This window comes from Canis lupus, chromosome 12 (assembly GCF_003254725.2).
Source record: "Canis lupus dingo isolate Sandy chromosome 12, ASM325472v2, whole genome shotgun sequence".
Taxonomy (NCBI): Eukaryota; Metazoa; Chordata; class Mammalia; order Carnivora; family Canidae; genus Canis; species Canis lupus.
Genome location: NC_064254.1, coordinates 10,033,594 through 10,052,223, shown reverse-complemented (window position 1 = coordinate 10,052,223; position 18,630 = coordinate 10,033,594). Strand labels below are relative to the sequence as shown.

General features: G+C 49.0%; 1 protein-coding gene across 4 annotated transcripts; it reads left to right on the top strand.

Annotated features, from left to right (window-relative positions):
• The first annotated feature begins 3,148 nt into the window (after positions 1-3,148).
• Positions 3,149-15,714, top strand: TREML1 (triggering receptor expressed on myeloid cells like 1). Of its 4 annotated transcripts, none has more exons than XM_049092091.1 (9): positions 3,149-3,377; positions 4,857-5,207; positions 6,724-6,814; positions 7,598-7,719; positions 11,202-11,534; positions 13,677-13,788; positions 14,179-14,264; positions 14,768-14,820; positions 15,162-15,714. In XM_049092091.1, exons 1-9 carry the CDS (start codon positions 3,338-3,340, stop codon positions 15,471-15,473), a joined length of 1,500 nt encoding a protein of 499 aa, XP_048948048.1. In that variant the 5' UTR covers positions 3,149-3,337; the 3' UTR covers positions 15,474-15,714. The 4 variants fall into 4 exon arrangements, 3 of the variants coding, with proteins under 3 accessions (XP_048948048.1, XP_048948047.1, XP_025274508.1); XM_049092090.1 differs by having other exon boundaries at positions 3,152-3,377; positions 7,526-7,719; XR_007401132.1 differs by lacking the exons at positions 13,677-13,788; positions 15,162-15,714 and having other exon boundaries at positions 3,153-3,377; positions 7,526-7,719; positions 14,768-14,821.
• Positions 15,715-18,630: the final 2,916 nt, after the last annotated feature.

Genomic DNA, 18,630 nt, shown 5'->3' with positions numbered 1-18,630 from the left:
AAAGAACAACATAGTTGGATTACTCACATCATCTGATTTCAGGGCTTGTTATAAAGCTACAGTGAGTAGTCCAGGTGGTGTGTTGTTGGTGTAAAGAGACATTTGGATCAATGGGATAGAATGGAGAGTCAAGAAATAGACCTACATGTCAATTGATATTTGACAAAGAGACCAGGACAATTCAATGCAGAAAAAATTGTTTTCCCATTAGAAATGACAAATACTCACCATTTGCTTCGACGTGGATGGAACTGGGGGGTATTATGCTGAGTGAAATAAGTCAATTGGAGAAGGACAAACATTATATGGTCTCATTCATTTGGAGAATATAAAAAATAGTAATAAAGGGGAAAGGAGAAAAAAAATGAGTGGGAAATATCAGAAAGGGAGACAGAACATGAGAGACTCCTAACTCTGGGAAACGAACAAGGGGTGGTAGAAAGGGAGGTGGGCAGGGGGTGGGGGTGACTGGGGTGATGAGCACTGAGGGGGCACTTGATGGGATGAGCACTGGGTGTTATTCTATATGTTGGCAAATTGAACACCAATAAAAAATAAATTAAAAAAAAAGAATTGTTTTCTTAGTAAATAATGCTGGTACAATTGGACATCTAGAGGCAAACAAACAAACCACAAATCATATCTTGCAGCACAAGCAAAGATTAGCTTGAAATGGATCATAGACCAAAATGTAAAACCTAACGCTGTAAAGCCTCTAGCAGAAAATAGAAGAGAAAATCTTTGTGCCTTTGAGGAAGGAAAAATACTCTTAGCAGGGCACCAAAAGCACAAATCATAATGAAAAATCAATACATTGGATTCTATCAGTATTAAAATCTTCTATCCTTTAAAAAATGCTGTTAAGGGAAAGATAAAATAAGTTATAGACTGGAAGATGATATTTTCAGATCATATATCTGAGAAAGGACTTGTATCCAGAATATATAAAGAATTCTTTTAAAAAAAGATTTTATTTTTATTTATTTATTTGAGAGAGAGAGAGAGAACCAGTAGGGGGAGCAGCAGGCAGAAGGAGAGGGAGAAGCTGGCACCCTGCCGAGCAGGGAGCCCTATGCAGGACTCAATCCCAGGACCCCAGGATCATGTCCTGAACCAAAGGCAGATGCTTAACCAACTGATCCACCCAGGTGCCCTGAATATATAAAGAATTTTTACAACTCAGTAACAATGGTAATAATAATCAATGACAAAAAATAGACAAAAGTTGTGAATTCATACTTTGCCAAAAACGGTATGCAGGTGGCAAGTAAACAATGAGAAGATGTTCAACATGGTTAGTTATTATGAAAATAGAATGAAATAGTGAGATATCGTCACAAACTTATTAGAATGGCTTACCAAACTCTGACAATATTAAGTCTTGACAAGGATGCAAAAATGGTATAGCCATTTTCAACACAGTGTGGCAGCTCTTATCAAATTAGACACACACTTACCATACGACCTGGTACAAACCACTCCTAAGATTTTGGTCAAGGGAAATGAAGCATATGATCACACAAAATATATGTAAATGAATGTTTATGGTGGCCTTTTTCATAATTGCCCCCAACTTGAAACCACTCAAATGTTCATCAGCTGGTGAATGGATAAACTATGTGTTGTTCAGCTATACAGTGACATATATTCAGCAATAACAAGAAATGAATTACCAAGAAGTGTAATTTCATGCATGTTGAATACGTTTTGATAAATGAAAGGAACCAAACTTGGGGCTATATATCATATGGTTCCAGGAATAGGACCATTCTAAAAGGGCAGGAAGCTGTAGGAACAGAAGGCAGATCAGTGGTTGTCAGGACCTGAGTTGGAGAGGAAGAGATTGGCTAGCAGGGGCATGAGGGAACGTTTTGGGGGGGGGGGGGGCTGATAGTGTGTTCTGTTTTTTGCTTGTGGCAGTTGTTACAGAGATGTATAAGTATGTCAAAATTCATAGAAGTAGACACCCAAAGGGGTGAATTTTTGTGTCTGTAAATGATATGGCAATAATCCTGACTTTATAAAAAAAAAAGACTATAGAAGGGTACCTATAGAGTGATTTTCAGGTGGCCTCAGACCTTTCTTTTCCTAGGTTATTAGGTCAAGACTGGGCAATTGGCTTTCTAAGTGAAGGACTATCTCATGTTTATCATTAACCCCCATCTCCAAGCACATCCCCTATACATATAGTAGATGCACAGTACATATGAGTAAAGAAATGAATAAAAACAAATTAGTGAGCATTTGCAAGGCAAAGTAGACTCTGATGATCTGTGGGTCCCTGTGGGCTCTTCCAGCCTCTCCAGCTACTTTCCTCAGCAAGATTCAACTTCCTGCCCCTGGGAACTACCATACCTCCCCCATCCCATCCCTGATTCACCACTGAGCCATTTCACACCTTTGCCCTTGCAAGTCTCTGTGCCTCCATCACCCTTCAAGGGCCTGTAACTGTGGAGAAAGCACACCCCACCCCCATAACTCCAACAAATGTCACATCCTGTGTTGTCACACAGGGGTGTCACACACAAAGGGGTGTGCGTGCACAAAATAACACCCCGTGTGAGCATGTGCACACAGGAAGCACCCAACTATACAAAGGAGGATAAACTTTAGCAGGAGATTGCAGGTGGAAGAGAAAATTCTCCCTTGTGTGGAAAGCCCATCTTCCCCTCCCGTGCTAATTAAGATAATAGTACAAATTAGTATTTGTTGAGTGCTTATGGGCGTCAGGCTCTATTCTAAAGCACTTTGCCTGTGGCAATCCATGTTGCCCTTCCAATAACCCTAACCTATCACTATTCCCATAAGATAGGGAATAGAACTGAGACTCAGAAAGGTTATGGACAGGTGGTTGCACACACCAGAAGTGGGGAAGGAATCCACTGCTGGAGGGGAGGACCAGGAGGGGCTGGCTGAGGGTCTAGCTATTCCCCATCCCTTGCAAGGCTGGCCAGAGTGTGGCAGGCGCTGCAGCTGAAGGGGGGTCTGACTACAGCAGTGAGGACTGTGCCTTGGACACTGACCAGCCTCAGCCACATAGGGTCACCCTGGCTGGCACGGGCAGTAGGGCGGGCTGGCCTCTCGGAGATCTGGGACCCACAGCCTCCTGCTGCTGGGAGCAGTGGCTGGCTCCTCCCCTCCTTTCCTCCCCCACCCCACAACCCCTCTCTGAATCATAAAGCCAGACCCCAGTCCTCACTATTTCCTAATCCCCATGAGCCCAGTTCCTGTGGGCAGCACTTGATGTGCCTGACCCTCTTCTTTCTGCAACTCAAGGGAAAGACGAGATCTTGCACAAGGTACCCAGTGTGTCTGCCCTCTGCAAGGGAAACCCGACATGGAGCCTCTCTGGCTGCTCATCCTGCTCGCTGTCACAGGTAGGACCCTGCTGCCCAGGCCTTCTCTCCTTCCCCTCTTTGAGTATATGGCGGCAGGTGGGTGGGGAGCCCTGGGCTCCACTATAAAGGCTGTTGAAATCCTCAGCATGTTCCTCACTCCTCTTTTCCCCACCTGCCCTGCATTCTTTATGCTCTTCCTCCCTCCCCAGTATGAGAGCCCACTCACAGACTCTTCGTGCAACTGGAAGTATAAGGGGCTGGTGATTCTGGCACATGGAAAAGGAAAGAATTTTGATGGTGGCATCTCAGGCACTAGCTAGCAGTTGGGGCAAGTTTTGTGGGGCCCTGGTAAGAGGACCTAAAATTATGAACCGCTGGCCCCAGAGGAATGGCAGGGTGGGAGGGAAGAAAGGGAGGAGGAAAAAACCCACACATAAGCATGTGCATCTTTGGGGTGCCTCTTCTGCTGATGTGAAGGTCCTCTGTCCTCCGCCCCAGAAGAGAGGTAAGGGGGCTTAAGATTTCTGTCACTGAGTTGGGGGACTAACACCCCAGATTCTTTCACACAACTACCTCTTTTCATTGGCAAAGGTGCCTCTGGCTCCCCTAGAGCAATAGGCAAACCTGGTGATGAGAGGAGAGCCTGTTCCACTGGAGCCCTGCTCCTGAGGCTTCTTAGCTAGGGGTGGGGAGGGAGAAGATGGAGGGCTGTCTGGAGGAGGGATGGACAGGGTGACAAGTGGAGGGGGCGCTGTTCTCATCAGGTCCAGTGTCTCTGCTTCCAAAAGGCAGGCCACCCACTCCCTAATCTTGTCTTCCAAGTTTCTGTCACCATATGGTTGAAGATAGGGTAAAGGAGGACCAAGAGAGGGTAAGTTGAGGTAGAGGGCTCCAGGTGATTCCTCTGCAGGCTCTGCCCTGGCAATAGACTGTGCTCTAAGCCTATCTCCCCTGCTCCAAGAAGGGTCCCCAAAATAGCAGCCTCATATGTCTCCCCCAAAATAGCTCTGAGATGAGTCTCTCCTGAAAGGGGAACAAAGTCACAGAAATAGGGAAGCTGGGAGCTAAGGGTCAGAAGGGGGAGATGCAGAGCCGGTACTAGTGTGGGCAGCTGCAGAGTAAGCACGAATGCCCAGGGCAAGGAGAGGGTATCCTGTCCAGGCTGAGGGGCCACCAGTCCTGCTCTCTTGAGATGGAGAGGGTGGAGGACAGGCCTTGGTCTCACATGATAGGGAGAAAATGTGTGGAATAGAACCGGAGGGAACTTTAAGACCAACATCTCTGGAAATAGGCCCAGAGAGGGTCAGTTACTTCTTTAAAACTGCCCAGCAAGTCCAATAGGGTTAAATCCAGACCTAGGACCTGGCTGTCACGGTAGGCTGTGCACTTTCTCCTGACTTATATAAGACCCTGAGCTTCTTAAGGGCAGGATGTCTATCTCTTCGTTCATTGCACACCGTAAGTGTTCGATAAACATTTGGTAAACAAACAAATAGTGAATGACCGTCTCCTTCCCAGAGCTGTCTGGAGCCCACAACACGACGGTGTTCCAGGGTATGGCAGGCCGGTCCCTGCAGGTCTCCTGTCCCTACAACTCCTTGAAGCACTGGGGGAGACGTAAAGCCTGGTGCCGCCAGGTGGACAAAGAGGGCCCGTGCCAGCGGGTCGTTAGCACCCACCGTTCGTGGCTGCTGTCCTTCCTAAAGAGGTGGAATGGAAGCACGGCCATCGTGGATGATGCGCTGGGTGGCACACTCACCATCACGCTGCGGAATCTTCAAGCTCACGATGCTGGCCTCTACCAGTGCCAGAGTCTCTATGGTGATGAGGCCGACACCCTCAGGAAGGTCCTGGTGGAGGTGCTGGCTGGTGAGTAGGAAGGTGACTGCATCTCTGGCCCACCCCTGGGCTGGGACTATGTCTCTGATGTCTGTGCACAGGACCACCCTCTAGATTTCTGGGAAACCTGGGGAAACCCACAGTGCAGCTCTTGCCTTCCCACTCAGGGTCATGGTGGATGGTTGTGCAGGCTGCTCACTGCACAAGGGGGCCACATGCCAGCCCTGGAGCCCCTCTCCAGGCTGTACTCCCTGGTACAGGACTGCAACACTGGCAGGAAGGGTCCCTACCTCTAATTTGTCTCCAGGATCGCGCCCTGGGCCAAATGCAGGCGCCAAACCGCTGCGCCACCCAGGGATCCCACCTACCTCTAATTTGTATATGGAACCAAATGAGCTGGTTGTGTTCCTGCCTCCCCAAACAGCTTTATCCATCTGGCATCCAGTTAGGATGTGAATACTATAAAGTGGTCCTGAAGGAGTAGGAAGAGGTTCATTTACTCCCTCATCCAATTACCCAAAGGACCTGCAAACGTAAAGTAAGCACCAACCTGGTGCAGAAAACAGCCTGAGGAAGGGGCATTGCTTGTGACCCTGGGTGATGGGCTTCACCTCTCTGGGCCTCCACTTCCTCATCTTTAAATGGAGATGATGACGTTTGTCCTGCTGCCCCCACAGGGCTCCCGTGAGGCGCCAATGAGGTGACACAGTTAAAAGTGCTTGGGGGGTAAGTGACAGTCCACTCCCCAGCCTCCTGCTGTTGAGCTGACCTGGGATCCTCATGCCAGGCTTGCCTAGGTGAGGCGGAGGTGGGGCGACAGCGGGGTGCTCCCCACCTCTGAGCTTCCCCAGGGAAGCCTTCTGCCTATGTCTCCAGAACACTGTGTCCCAAAGGAGGAAAAATCTGTGTGTGTGGGGGGGACAAGTCCCCTTTCAGACTCTCCTCCTTTCCTACCTCTCCACCCCCCGCAACATGGCTCCTAATGGTGGAAATGAGCCATTTGTCTAAGTTCTAAGCAGGGAAAGGGAGGGGAGACGGTTCGCCCTAGACCCAAGCCCCAAGTCCATGACTCTTCTACATGGGGAGAGAGGGTGAAGAGACACAAATTTTCAGCCCTATCCAGGTCTGAGCCTCAGCCAACTCCCCAGGGGGTGGCAGAAATATAATAGTATAATAATAATAATCCATAGCTGGTGCAGACAGCTTGACAGTTCACACAGAACTTTCAAGTACACCCATTCATCCATATGACCTTCCCAAAGACCCTGTGTGTTGGGAGGGTAGGAGCTGTAGCTACCAAGCTCTGATGAGGTGCTAAGCACTATATAGGGCGCTCTCACTGAATCCTACAACACTACTGTAAAGGAGGTGTTTCTATTCGACCCACTTTACAGATGAGGAGACTGAGGCTCAGAGAAGCTAATGACCTGATCAGCTCCAGGTCAGAGCCCAGGGGGCCTCACCACAGCTGGACAGGTTTCCCCCTACTACAACCAGCTGCCTGAAGGAGGAGGGACTAGAAACTTACAGCCTCTGTCTCCCACAGACCCCCTTGATCACCTGGACCCTGGAGATCTCTGGATTCCTGAGGAATCCAAGGGCTTCGAGGATGCCCACGTGGAGCCCAGCGTCTCCAGGTACAGAGATGGGCCTTTGCTAAGGTCTCTGGGCAGACTTCCACCCTGCAGAGCCCGGGCATGGGATGGAAGCTGGGGCCCTAGAAGTAACTACAAATTCCAAGACAATTTGAGAGAGCATGAAAGGGCCTGGGGATGATTTGTCTGAACACCCCTCCAACCAGCCTTTGTGTGTTGGTATGTCCATGCCAGTTGTTAAAATATTGAAATATATATATATATAGCAGCTGCTTTAAAACCCCTGAATGGTCAGCTTCCCATTCCTCCCTGGGAGCCCTTGGACATCCCCACAACCCCACAATAAAAGTTTTAGTACAAAGCTGGGACCCCCAGATGCCTGCTTCTTTGGATAGGACCAGCATTGGCTCTGATTGATTCATTCCCATGTACTTGTGTTGAAATATTGTTAATATTAGCACAGGGTATGTGTATGGGCATCTACCCCCATGCTCTCCCCTCCCGTGCAGCAGGAAACTGCCCTGCAAGGGACATGTTTAAATGTGCTCAGTAGGTGGATCCAAACCTAGAACTCAGGTCTCCTGATTACAGGTTCCCTGAAGCCCGCAAATCCTCATCCCAGGGCTGGTGCTGGGTGGGGGACTACTCCAGGCCCCCAAGAGCTCCTGGTGTGGCCCTGTTCCTCCTCTGAGGGCAGACTTCAGTGTGTGAGCCTCCCCCAGGCCTCCCTCATGTCCTCCTTGTGTTTCCAAGGAGCCTCTCCGAAGAGGAGATCCCCTTCCCTCCCACTTCCATCCTTTTCCTCCTGGCCTGCATCTTTCTCAGCAAGTTTCTAGCAGCCAGCGCCCTCTGGGCTGCGGCCTGGCGTGGGCAGAAACTGGGGACACCCCAGGCCAGTGAGCTGGATTGCAGCTGTGACCCAGGTTATCAGCTCCAGACCCTAACAGGTGAGCCTGGTGAGCACAGCGGTGGCGGGGAGCGGGGGGGGCGGACTGGGCAGGGGTGGGGAGGTGGGGTGCAGAGGCGCCATGTGAGCACAAGATCTGTTACAGAGCGAGAGACATGTGAGAGAAGAGGACCTCACCTGGGAAGGGGCTCTGCTGGAACCACCCCAGCCTGCACTTACCCCTCGGCCACCAAGGCTCCTGGGTCTGCTTTGGCAAAAGGCCGCCCTTCCCATCCCCTGCTTCCCTGAGTGTGTGTGTGTGTGTGTGTGTGTGTGTGTGTGTATGCACCTGGAAAATGGGAGGAACATGTACGAACTTCTAGACATTGGACATTAAACACTGTCCCAAATAAATCCAAGACTTCATGTTTAATTGGATGGTTTGGGGCTTCATGGAGGTCTCTCTCTTGCTACAGGGCCAAGAGAATGAATTGGGGTGAGGAATAGATGAAAAGTCTGACTCCTTGGGGCCTCGGGTCTTGGGCTACTACATGCCTTCATTCTTGCAGGCTCCACATCGCCGAGGTTTTATTTCTTCTCGCTTCCTTCCCTAGATCTAATTCCTGAATCCTGCATCCTCCTCTGGGATTTCTCTAGCATCCAAGTCTGGCTCCCCTCTCCTTGCGCCTGTTCATCGATTCCCTAGGAATCATGCTGCCCACCCCACACTGGTCCATCTAACTCCTAGCTGACTCATCCACCCGTTTCCCCAGAGCTGGGCTTTCTTTGTGGTTGCTTCCCCTAACAGCCAAACACCCGGGGCTTGACTTACACAGTAGCAACCGGAGCTGGGAACTCCTGGTCAGAGCCCCTTGCTACACAGAAGGGAAAATGAGGCTCGCAAGGGACGGACATCACCCCAAGTCGCCAGCAGAGCCTGGAAGTCCAGATTTCACTTGATGTTCATGTTGCCCTTCCTTCTAGCTCAACCTTACTCACTTATTCGTTTATTTATTCAACAGACATTATCTGTGCCAGATACCATTCTAGGTGCCGGGAACATGACAGTAAAGCAAAGAGGCAAAGATTTCTGCCCACACAGAGCCATGGACTAGTGGGAGGGGAGACAGACACAATAAATGAGTCATCCAGTATGCTAAAAGATGAAGTGCTGAGGAGCAGATGACAACGAAGCCGGGCTAGGACACTGGGAGTGCAGAAGGGACTGTCATTCTGGAGGGCATCAGTAGGAACCACTGCAGAAGCCCTGAGGAGCTGAGGAAGTGAACCACGAGTATTTCAGGGGCAGAGGGACAGCCAGGGCGCCTCGGGAACCTCATCTCTCCCCTGAAAACACATACACCATAGCAGCCATGAGAGAGGGCAAGAGGATGGAGACTTGCCCAAGGAGAGCTGCAGGAAGGGGAGGAATCGAGGTCCCATCCGGGGTCTTGGCAAGGTGGAAGGCCAGGAGCCCCTGTGACCAGGGCCACATGCAGCTGCTTTGCCCCCTACCATGTGCATGAGCTCCTGGGGTTTCAGATCATTGGGAAGGATCCCCTGAAGCAGCCCTGTGTCCAGCCCATGTCTACACAGCATGCCCCCGAGCCAGCCGAGCCCAGCTCTGCCTGGCCCACTCCCTGTGGAGGCTGCTACGCTGGCCCTGTCCCCAGCTCTGAGACACTGGTCCTGGCTACATGTCCCGAGTCCTCGGACTCAGCAGCACGTCAAGCTTCCTCATCATGTCACAGGCTGTTGTCCCCTTCCTGCAGGCCTGAGGCACAGTCTAGCAACCAAGAGCGAGCCTGTCCACCTGCCTGTACCAACGCCAACAAGAGGGCAGGGGAGGGTCCCCGGTGAGCGGCACTGGAGCACACCTGTAGTTCTTGAGAACTTGGCCTTTTCTCTTTCTTCCTCTGCCACATTGGAGACCCCCACCCCCCACCCCCCGCAGTGTACAGATCACCACTGGGATGCCCTGCCTTGGACTCTTTGGAGCACACATGGGACTGAAGGGGGTCAGGTAATATCATTTCAAGTTTCAACTTTGCTTTCTACTAAGAAACCCGAAGCAAGTTCCTTAACCCCCAAACCCCAGTTCTGCACAGGACGGCATGAATAGGGGCCAAATGTTTCCTGTGCAGGCAGAGTGGGCTTGTGTCACAGGAGAGGAACCTCCAGGTATAAGGCTTGGAGTTTTATATTCAGCATCCACCCATCTTTCTTTCTTGGGAGAGAGAGACCTTTACTCTGGAAGGTAGGCAGATCTTCTGGAGGGAGAGGCCGGGGTGCCTAAGCAAGTCCAGTCTGGAGCTGATACATTCTCTCTAGCTTTCTAGGCATGTTTGCTATTCGATCACACTAGACCAAAGCTTGATCTGTGCCTGGATCATGCAGAAACGTGAAAATACCCATGGAGAATTTTCTCCCAACAGAGAGGCTAGTACATTCATGAAACAAAACTAATATGTCCTATGGGATGTTTGGAGAATAAGCAATCTTGTAAACTGAAAGTACTAAGGAAATAAACACTTGAAAGACAATCATAGATGATGGGAGAAAAGGATGAGGGTGTCTTCTAGGAATCAGAACAAAATGGACAAAAAGATGGGAAAACGAGAGAGAAAGGATAGGGAAATGAGATGAATCCATGAGGTTCGGTATTCAACTAGTTAAGGAGTTCTGGAAGACAGGGGGAAAGGAAAGGAAGTGTCATTAGCAAAGGATGCCAGAACTGGAGGGTGTGGGTGTTCACTGCCAGGTCTCAAGAGCACCCGGCACAGTAGATGAGGGCCAGTCCCGGCCAGGGTGCCGGAAGAGTGGGTGCCCCTGCTGTGAGGTCATGGGGCAGGACAGGACAGTCTCCCGAGAGCTCGGGCTGGTGTGCTCATTACAGACCTGAGAACAAAAATCATGCCCCACCTTCCTCCTCCATGGCTCTGCATCCTCAGATCCTATCTTTGAAAGACCCTGAGGACTCTATTCGCTCTTTCTTTCTTGCTTTCCAGTTAACCACGATCTTGTCCTACCTCATCCCCTAGCCGGGGACCAGGAGCCTAGGCTTTTTTCTTGGGCCTTCTCACCCTGCCTTGCCCACCCCTCCCTACCCTCATGGTCAGTTCCCAAGCACTGAACCAACCGGGTTTTGGAAGGGTGCCTTGCTCCCACCGACGGAGGGGCCCCCAGTGCCTGCCTCCCACCACACAGCCTGTCATGTGGGGTCCCATGTGACTGTCGGAGGCAGCTGTTTCCTGCTCCCTGGGGAACGCTGTGTCAGTGGCCAGGCAAGCCCCAGAGCTGACATCTGCCTGACCTGCCATGGGCCCCAACCTGCTGCTGCTGTTGCTCCTGGGACTGGCAGGTAAGGTGAAAGGGGCTGCGCTCTGGGCCCCATGCGCTCTGCTCCAGGCCCAGAAATGATTGGCATTATCATGGCAATGTAGGGCCCAGAAGGTGAACCTCTCTGTCCCTATGCCCCTGTGGCAGTGGCTGGACTGTCCCCCCAGCTCCTGCACTGCCTTCCCACAGCCTTTCCTTCTCCAGGCCAGGGCTCAAGTGCCGCCTTCCCCGAGGTGCTGGAGGCACCTGTCGGTGGCTCCATCCTGGTGCAGTGCCACTACCGGCTCCAGGACGTCAAGGCTCGGAAGGTGTGGTGCCGGTTCTCACCAGAGGGGTGCCAGCCCTTGGTGTCCTCAGCCGTGGACCGCAGAGCCCCAGGGGGAGGGCGCATGTTTCTCACAGACCTGGGGGGAGGCCTGCTCCAGGTGGAGATGATCGCCCTGCAGAAGGAGGATGCTGGCGAGTACGGCTGCGTGGTGGACGGTACCAAGGGGTCCCAGACGGTGCACAGAGTCGCTCTGGAGGTGAGGCCTCCAGGTGAGTCATCCTAGGTGGCCATTGCCCCTCCCCAGCTGCCTCTTGGGTCTTTGGGGGATGGGGACCCTTAGGGGGTAGGAATTGGGAGGAGATATTTTTTACGGCTCCTCAGGGAACGGAAACCAAATGGGGTGAGCAGTCAGAGATAAAACAGCCAGACAGCGGGTCCCTTCCCCCTCCTGCAACTAGCCGGTTTCCCATCAGAAGGCATATCGTCCTTCCTCACCCATGGCCTCCTCATTCACTATTTTCAACATACTTGATGCTATTTTTTTTAAATGAAGTTTTAATTTGGGCATATCAACTGGAATTCATTTTTTAAATCTTCTGGTTTATTACTCCTGTTATAATGGGTTTGATGGCTTAAAATTACTGAATCCATATTTTATTCAATTTTATGTCTTCATTGAGCATCTAGTGTGTGCCTCACTTCAAGCAGGGTGCAGTCAGTGCCTGAATTACTTCAACTGTAATTAAAACTAAATGTAGTTTTAAAAATATGGAATATGGGGCACCTAGGCGGCTCAGTCGGTCGAGCGTCTACCTTTGGCTCAGGTCATGATCCCAGGGTCCTGGAATCTAGCTCTGCATTGGGCTCCCTGCTCCGTGGGGAGTCTGCTTCTCCCTCTCTCCCTGCCCCTCCCCACTTCTCTTTTCTCATTCATATAAATAATTTTTAAAAATGAAGAAAATCTCACTAATAGTTAAGCTAGTATTGTCAACCCTATTTCAGTACAGAAGTACTTTGATAGGCTGTGGTTTTCTCTCACAGGCTACAACTTTCTAATGTCTAAGCACTTATTAAAAGACAATTTTAAAGTAGAAGAAAACAATTTCCAGAAAAATTGGATGTTGTTAAAAAAAAAATGTTCTGGAGGGAAAATGGCCGGCTGCCCGTAGAAGTGGAGACTGCTACTACTACCTTTCTCTTATGGATGATGACAGTTTTTCATTTTCAGGTGTTCCTTTCTCAAGTAATTTGTGCCCAATCCCCAAATAATGAAATGAAGAAAGACATTTTTCCTTTTCTTGTTTTTCCCCTATTTGTTGATTAGTCCAACTTATGGACTAAGTTGTCATCAGAATCCCTCATCTCTGGCCCATGATTATTACTTAATATTATAAATATGCTCCTGGTGGTCCTTGTTGTCCTCTGTCCTCTTCCTTTCCTGACACTCTAGGGTCTGAGAACTCCATCTTGTGGGACAGGATGCACTGGGTTGATGGGCAGGTGCCAGGGCTCCAACAGCTGTAGAGGGTGGATGCTCAGGTAGGCCGGTGGAGCATGGCTTTCAGGGAGGATGTGGATGGCTTAAAAGGCACCAGGAGGGCAGGACACATGCAGCCAAATGGAAGACACAGCATCTCCAGATCCTGGTTTGGCTTGGGATGGGAGGAAGGAATGATGAGCCTCTGAGAACAAGGAAGACTCCTATCCCCGGGGTCTAGAAGGACTGGCCAGGTTCCCAAGACAGATCCTCAGGCCCAGAGAAACTAACCATGAGTCCCACAGCCGGAAGTTGAGCATGTTGTAAGGATGATAGAAGACGTGTCACAAAACCAAGTCTTGGGATCTGAGTAAGGCTGTCAGAAAGGGTAACTTGACACTATGTCACATTAGGGGTGACCCTGGAATTCCTCAGATGCTGAGGGCAGAGTTTCAGCCTGCAGGGGTGTGGGGGGTCACACAGTTGCAGATATGTGGAGAGGTCTAGCAGGCTGTGCTGAGGCCCCTTTAGAGACCAATTCATGAGTGCCAGCAGTGAGGTTGCCACTGAGGATGAGACTGGAAAACCTATTCTGGGGTGGGGAGGTGAGAACAGATTACCCAGTGGCTGATTCAGCATAGTCTGAGCAGCCTGGTAGACCAGAGGGTGTGGGGGAGCAGGTGAAGGAAGGCAGGGGCAGGGGTAGGAACTGGTGGGGGAAGAGAAAGTGGGCCTATTTACAACCAGGTAAAGACAGAAGGAGACCATCAATGATCTCCAGAATGAGGGCCCTTAAGGAATATGCCAAGCCTCCATCTGTGTTTCTTACTTGGGACCTCTTCTTCCTCGGTTCCACTCTCCCATCCCTCAGATCTCAGGCCCATGCCCCTGTCCACCATGGGTATGTGCTCATTAATATTTCCTTCTGACTCAGCTCCTAGCCTGAAAGAGGAGGAAACCTATAAGGCTGGGAGTCTGGCTGATGATGGCCCCTCAGACACTGTGGGCAGTGCCAGCCCTGTGGAACCCAGCCAGGATGAGAAGAGGTACTGACAAGAGCTGTATTTGGTGGCCGGGAAAAGGGTGGTGGTGGGAAAGGGGGTGAAAGATTGTTCAGAGCCCCGGGCTAACTCAAGGGGAAACCTTATGGTTCCTTCCACCCCTGGGGAGTTTCTGATCTGGCAGGAAGTCAGGCAGACCCACCTGTCTATTCCAGTTCAGCAATGATCCCTTTATCCTGGTAGTTTCCAGCCAGGATACCCTGGTAATGTGTTTCTCTTCTGCCCTGTCTGCCCTCCTCATTCCATTCCCCAAATCCTCTTCTTGAAACCATGGCTCACCAAGAGCGGTACCCTTCTCTACTGCTCCAGAGTTCCTGGTGAGCAGCTTCCTGCCAGGTTCAGGCTTGAGCTCACCTATCCCTTTATGTCCTTCAGCATCCCCTTGATCTGGGGCGCTGTGCTCCTGCTGGGCCTGCTGGTGGCAGCAGTGGTGCTGTTTGTTGTGATGGCCAAGAGGAAAGGTAGGTAGCCGTTAACCTGCCTACCCCAGCACAGCCCTGCAGGTGGTGTACCAGCTAGTCTTGTAGACAATGCTGGGACTCTAGGTCTGTTTCTCCTGTGGATGGGCTTATTTGGGCTTTGGTAAGGCTCCCAGGCCTTAGAAGTTCCTGGCTGAGGGATGGAGGGGAAGAAGGAGATTCAGTGGGAGCCAGCCTAGGGACAGACAGGAATTGGACAGGGTGGGCAGTGGGATAGGCAAGTGACTGGAGGAGGTTCAGGAAGGGTTTCAGGAGACAGGCTGAGTGTTGAGGAAGCATGAAGGGAGCTGGAAGCAGTAAGTGGGTGGGGAGGCTCCTGGCAGGTTGGGGTGGAACTGGGAAGGCAGTGGGGAAAGTTTGCTCATAGGAGTGGGATGAAGGGTCTGGACCAGGAAAGAGGCTTCAGGGACTTCTGAAGGGAGTGAGGGGGTGGGTTTTGAGCCAGGATGGAAAGCTGACTGTGAGGCCATCCTCTGTCCTCCCAGGGAACAGGCGTGGTGTCCGTAGCCAGTCTCAGAGCAGCGGAGTTCCAGGCATGGTAAGAGCCAAATTCCCCAGACCTTCCATCTGCCAGGTTCACTGAGAAGCCCCAGGATGAGAGGGTGAAGAAAGATGGGGACCCAGTTAGAGTCCATACTTTCTTCTTAAATGCTGTAAACTTGGTACCAGTTGTCTTCCACCTTTCCACTTTGGTATTTCACCCTCCCCAATTTAAAGAGGAAGTTGGGGCTTGAAAATCTTTAAAGGGAAGCCCTCTTGCCCACTGACATACCCAAGATTTGAGAAACAGATCCAGTGTGGTCTTGAGCTTCCTCCCAAAGGGGACTGGGGCAGAAGGAGGCATTTTCTCTCTGCCTCACTTCTTTGCTTTTGTTACAGGCCTCCTCATCAGTAGCCCACTGTATCGGTGACTCTGGATTGGGACTTGATTTGCCATCGGACATTCCATATGCTAGGCTCGACTCACCACCTTCCTTTGACAATATCACCTATAGTGTACCTCTTGATCCCTCATCAGAGAAAACCCCACCCCCAGCCCAATCCTCATCGCCCCCTCTGCCTCCTAAGGTCCTGATGTGCTCCAAGCCTGTGACATATGCCACAGTCATCTTCCCTGGAAGGGACAAGGGTGGAGGAGCCTCCTGTGAGCCAGCTCAGGATCTGCCGAATGGCCAAATGCCACCCAGCTAGGCTGTTCATCATACTGTACACTCACAGAGACCATCCCCAAAGCTCTGTGCATCCAGCTAGCCAGCCCAAGCCCTAGACCCTTATGATATCAGAGCAGTAGGGACTTTAGGATCTAATCTAACATCTTGACTTTTCTGACCTGGAAAGTGATATTTAAATGTGACTGAGGTGTCTTGGGAGTCCCCCATGCTTGTTCCTCTGCAGTTATACCACTGAACTAAATAAATTCTGAATGATATTATATGAGCTCTTGATGTTTGAGTGGGAAGGAAAGGGACGGAGTTTGCTTAGTCATATCACCTGGGAACTGAAGATTCTGGTCCAGAGTTTGTGCTGTGTGATCTCCTGCCTGTTTTATCAGTAGGGACATGGTTTCATTCTCTGGTCAGAGTACTGTGATGCAGTTTGACTCACGTGGCATCAAGAAGCCTTCTTCAAAAGTATTTCCTGTCTTTCTCATGGTACCTAAATTATAGAGCCATTAGCTTGAATCTAGAAATTTCTTCTGCCTTCAGCTCTGCACTTTTAAACAAGAGGCGTTTTATGATGTGACAACATATGATGGGAGGAAGGGGATAATGATAAAGTGAAAGGAGACTCAGGACAGGTGGGGTGAGAGAGTTGGAGCTGAAAAGAAATAGGAGTGATGTTGAGGGAACAAACTGAAGGTTGCTGGAGGGGAGGTGGGTGGGGGGGATGGTGTAACTAGGTGATGGGCATTGAGGAGGGCACTTGAAATAATTAGCACTGGATGTTATATGCAACTGATGAATCACTAAATTCTATCCCTGAAACTAATAATACACCAAATGTTAACTATATTGAATTTAAATTAAAAAAAATTAAAAGAAATAGGAGTAAGATCAGAAACCGAAAAAAAAATCAGGATGCCTGGGTGGCTCAGCGGTTGAGCATCTGCCTTTGGCCCAGGGCATGATCCTGGAGACCTGGGATCGAGTCCCATATCGGGCTCCCTGCATGGAACCTGCTTCTCCCTCTGCCTGTGTCTCTGCCTCTCTTTATCTCTTTCTCTGTGTCTCTCATGAATAAATAAATAAAATCTTTTTAAAAAATCCTAAGCCTATTCCTTGGCAGGACAAAGGAATTTCAAGTACCAGGAGATAAAAACTTTGCTGACATATTTTATCAGAGCTGGCTGTGTCTCAGTTGAGTGGACATCTGGTAGCACTGTTCCTTTTGGCCTGAAATCTGGAGCCTGGAAAGAGCCCAGTAGAGAAAAGGCATGGCATAGGAAGAATGAATGATAAAGGTGTGGTCACTATCAAGGGTAAATGAAAGCTTGTCCAATCTGGGGATGGAAGGGCCTTTAAGGTCTCAGAATTTCTACTGAAAATGTTCAATTTGAAACTATTTGCACATATTGAGATGACAGACAGATGGAGAGGATGAGGTGCTCCAGGAACTTATTTTTACAGTCCTGGAAGCTATTCATAAAGAGGTTTTCACCACCTGGAGGGGCTTTGAGTTTAGTTTAGGCACCTGAGAAGGGATAGGCGGGGTCTGTCCCCTGGAGTCCAGCTGGATAAGGCCAATGTTGCTATTTTCAGGGAGCTCTGGCAGGATGTTCTGAGCTTCCCCTGATAGTCTCAGCCTGCAACAGAACCTAAATTTACTTCTGTCCCTTGTGGAGGCAGAAGCTGCCCACCCATCAATCAACCAAGGCCTCATTTTCCCTGGCTAAGATGACTAGGGACTTCCCTGATGGGGAGGAGAGGTGATGAGGGAGGGGAGAGAATGCAGGAGAAGGGCAGAATAAAGTCTATAAAGAACCCCTCTGGGAAAAACTTACTCTGGTCTGAATTGTAGTTTAAACCTTTTAGAACCTAACAGAAGTAAAAGTATATTTAAACAATACAAAGGAAAATTATAAGATCAATTGGCTGGTAGAGAATAGGGAAACAGGAAGGGGAAATATATTAATTCCATTATTGCTCATGGTAGAAGTCTATGACTACCAACCAGAATCTGAGTTATAAAAGTAACTTCTGAGATCAAAATACAAATCTTCTAAATTTTGTCATAAGAAAAACATGAAAACAAAGCAAAGAAAGTGCAGGTAACATGACAAGCCCATTGTTCCATATCAGAACATTTGGAATGCAGATAAAGAAGTTCTCAGAGGAAAAGTCACACCTTCAAAGAGAATTAAACATCTTACTCAAATTGCTAGTTCATTTTAAAGGAAAAAAATTATATAACTAATACATAAATAAAAGAGCTTATTCTTTGAAATGAAATGAGGAGACAAAGTGTTAGCTAACTTACTCAAAAAGAAGGATGAAATAAGAAATGACAAGTGAAAAATAATCACAAATATAAAGACAATGAAAAAAAATGAGTATTTTGTGCTCGTGGTGGTGGTTGGGGTGGGAAGAATGAGTGTAGAGAAGCCTGAAATAAGTTTTTGGGGTGACTGAAATGTTCTCTATTGTGACTGTGGTAGCAGTTACATGGGTGTATATATTTGTCAAAACTAATCATTAAAATAGTTGCACTTTCTTGCACATAAATTTTGTGTGGTTTTTAAAGATTTTATTTATTTATTCATGAGAGACACAGAGAGAGGCAGAGACATAGGCAGAGGGAGAAGCAGACTCCCCATGGGGAGTCCAATGCAGGACTCAATCCCAGGACCCCGGGATCATGACCTGAGCCAAAGGCAGATGCTCAACCACTGAGCCACCTAGGCATCCCGTATTATGTTTTGATAAAATAGATTTTTAAAAAAATACTTGAAAGACCATGGGGAAATAGTTAAAATACCTTAGTGAGGAAAATGCTCTTTAAATTATTATACAAAACTCAGAAGCCATATATATATTATTAAATAAAACTGACATATTAAAATAAGTCAAGACTGACCATTTTTTCCATGACAAAAGCACAATAAACAAAGACAAAACACAAAATGAGGAAAAATGCTATAACTCATACAAAGGCAGCAGGCTCATTTCCTTAACCCTATAAATCAATTAGAAAACAAATACTAAATAGGGTATATACATATAGTTCACACAAAAAGGAAATATAAACACAGTAAAGATGTTTAACTTCATCTAAGGGAAAAAATGCAAATTAAGAGTACACTGAGAATGATTTAAAAGAAAATGGTTAAAAAAAAAAAGAAAGAAAATGG

Coding starts and splice junctions, on each gene's coding strand:
- TREML1 (XM_049092090.1), top strand. CDS start 3,338: ATGGAGCCTCTCTGGCTGCTCATCCTGCTCGCTGTCACAG. Junction 11,535..13,676: donor TCTGGAGGTGAGGCCTCCAG/GTGAGTCATCCT, acceptor CTTCTGACTCAG/CTCCTAGCCTGAAAGAGGAG. Junction 14,265..14,767: donor TGTGATGGCCAAGAGGAAAG/GTAGGTAGCCGT, acceptor CTGTCCTCCCAG/GGAACAGGCGTGGTGTCCGT.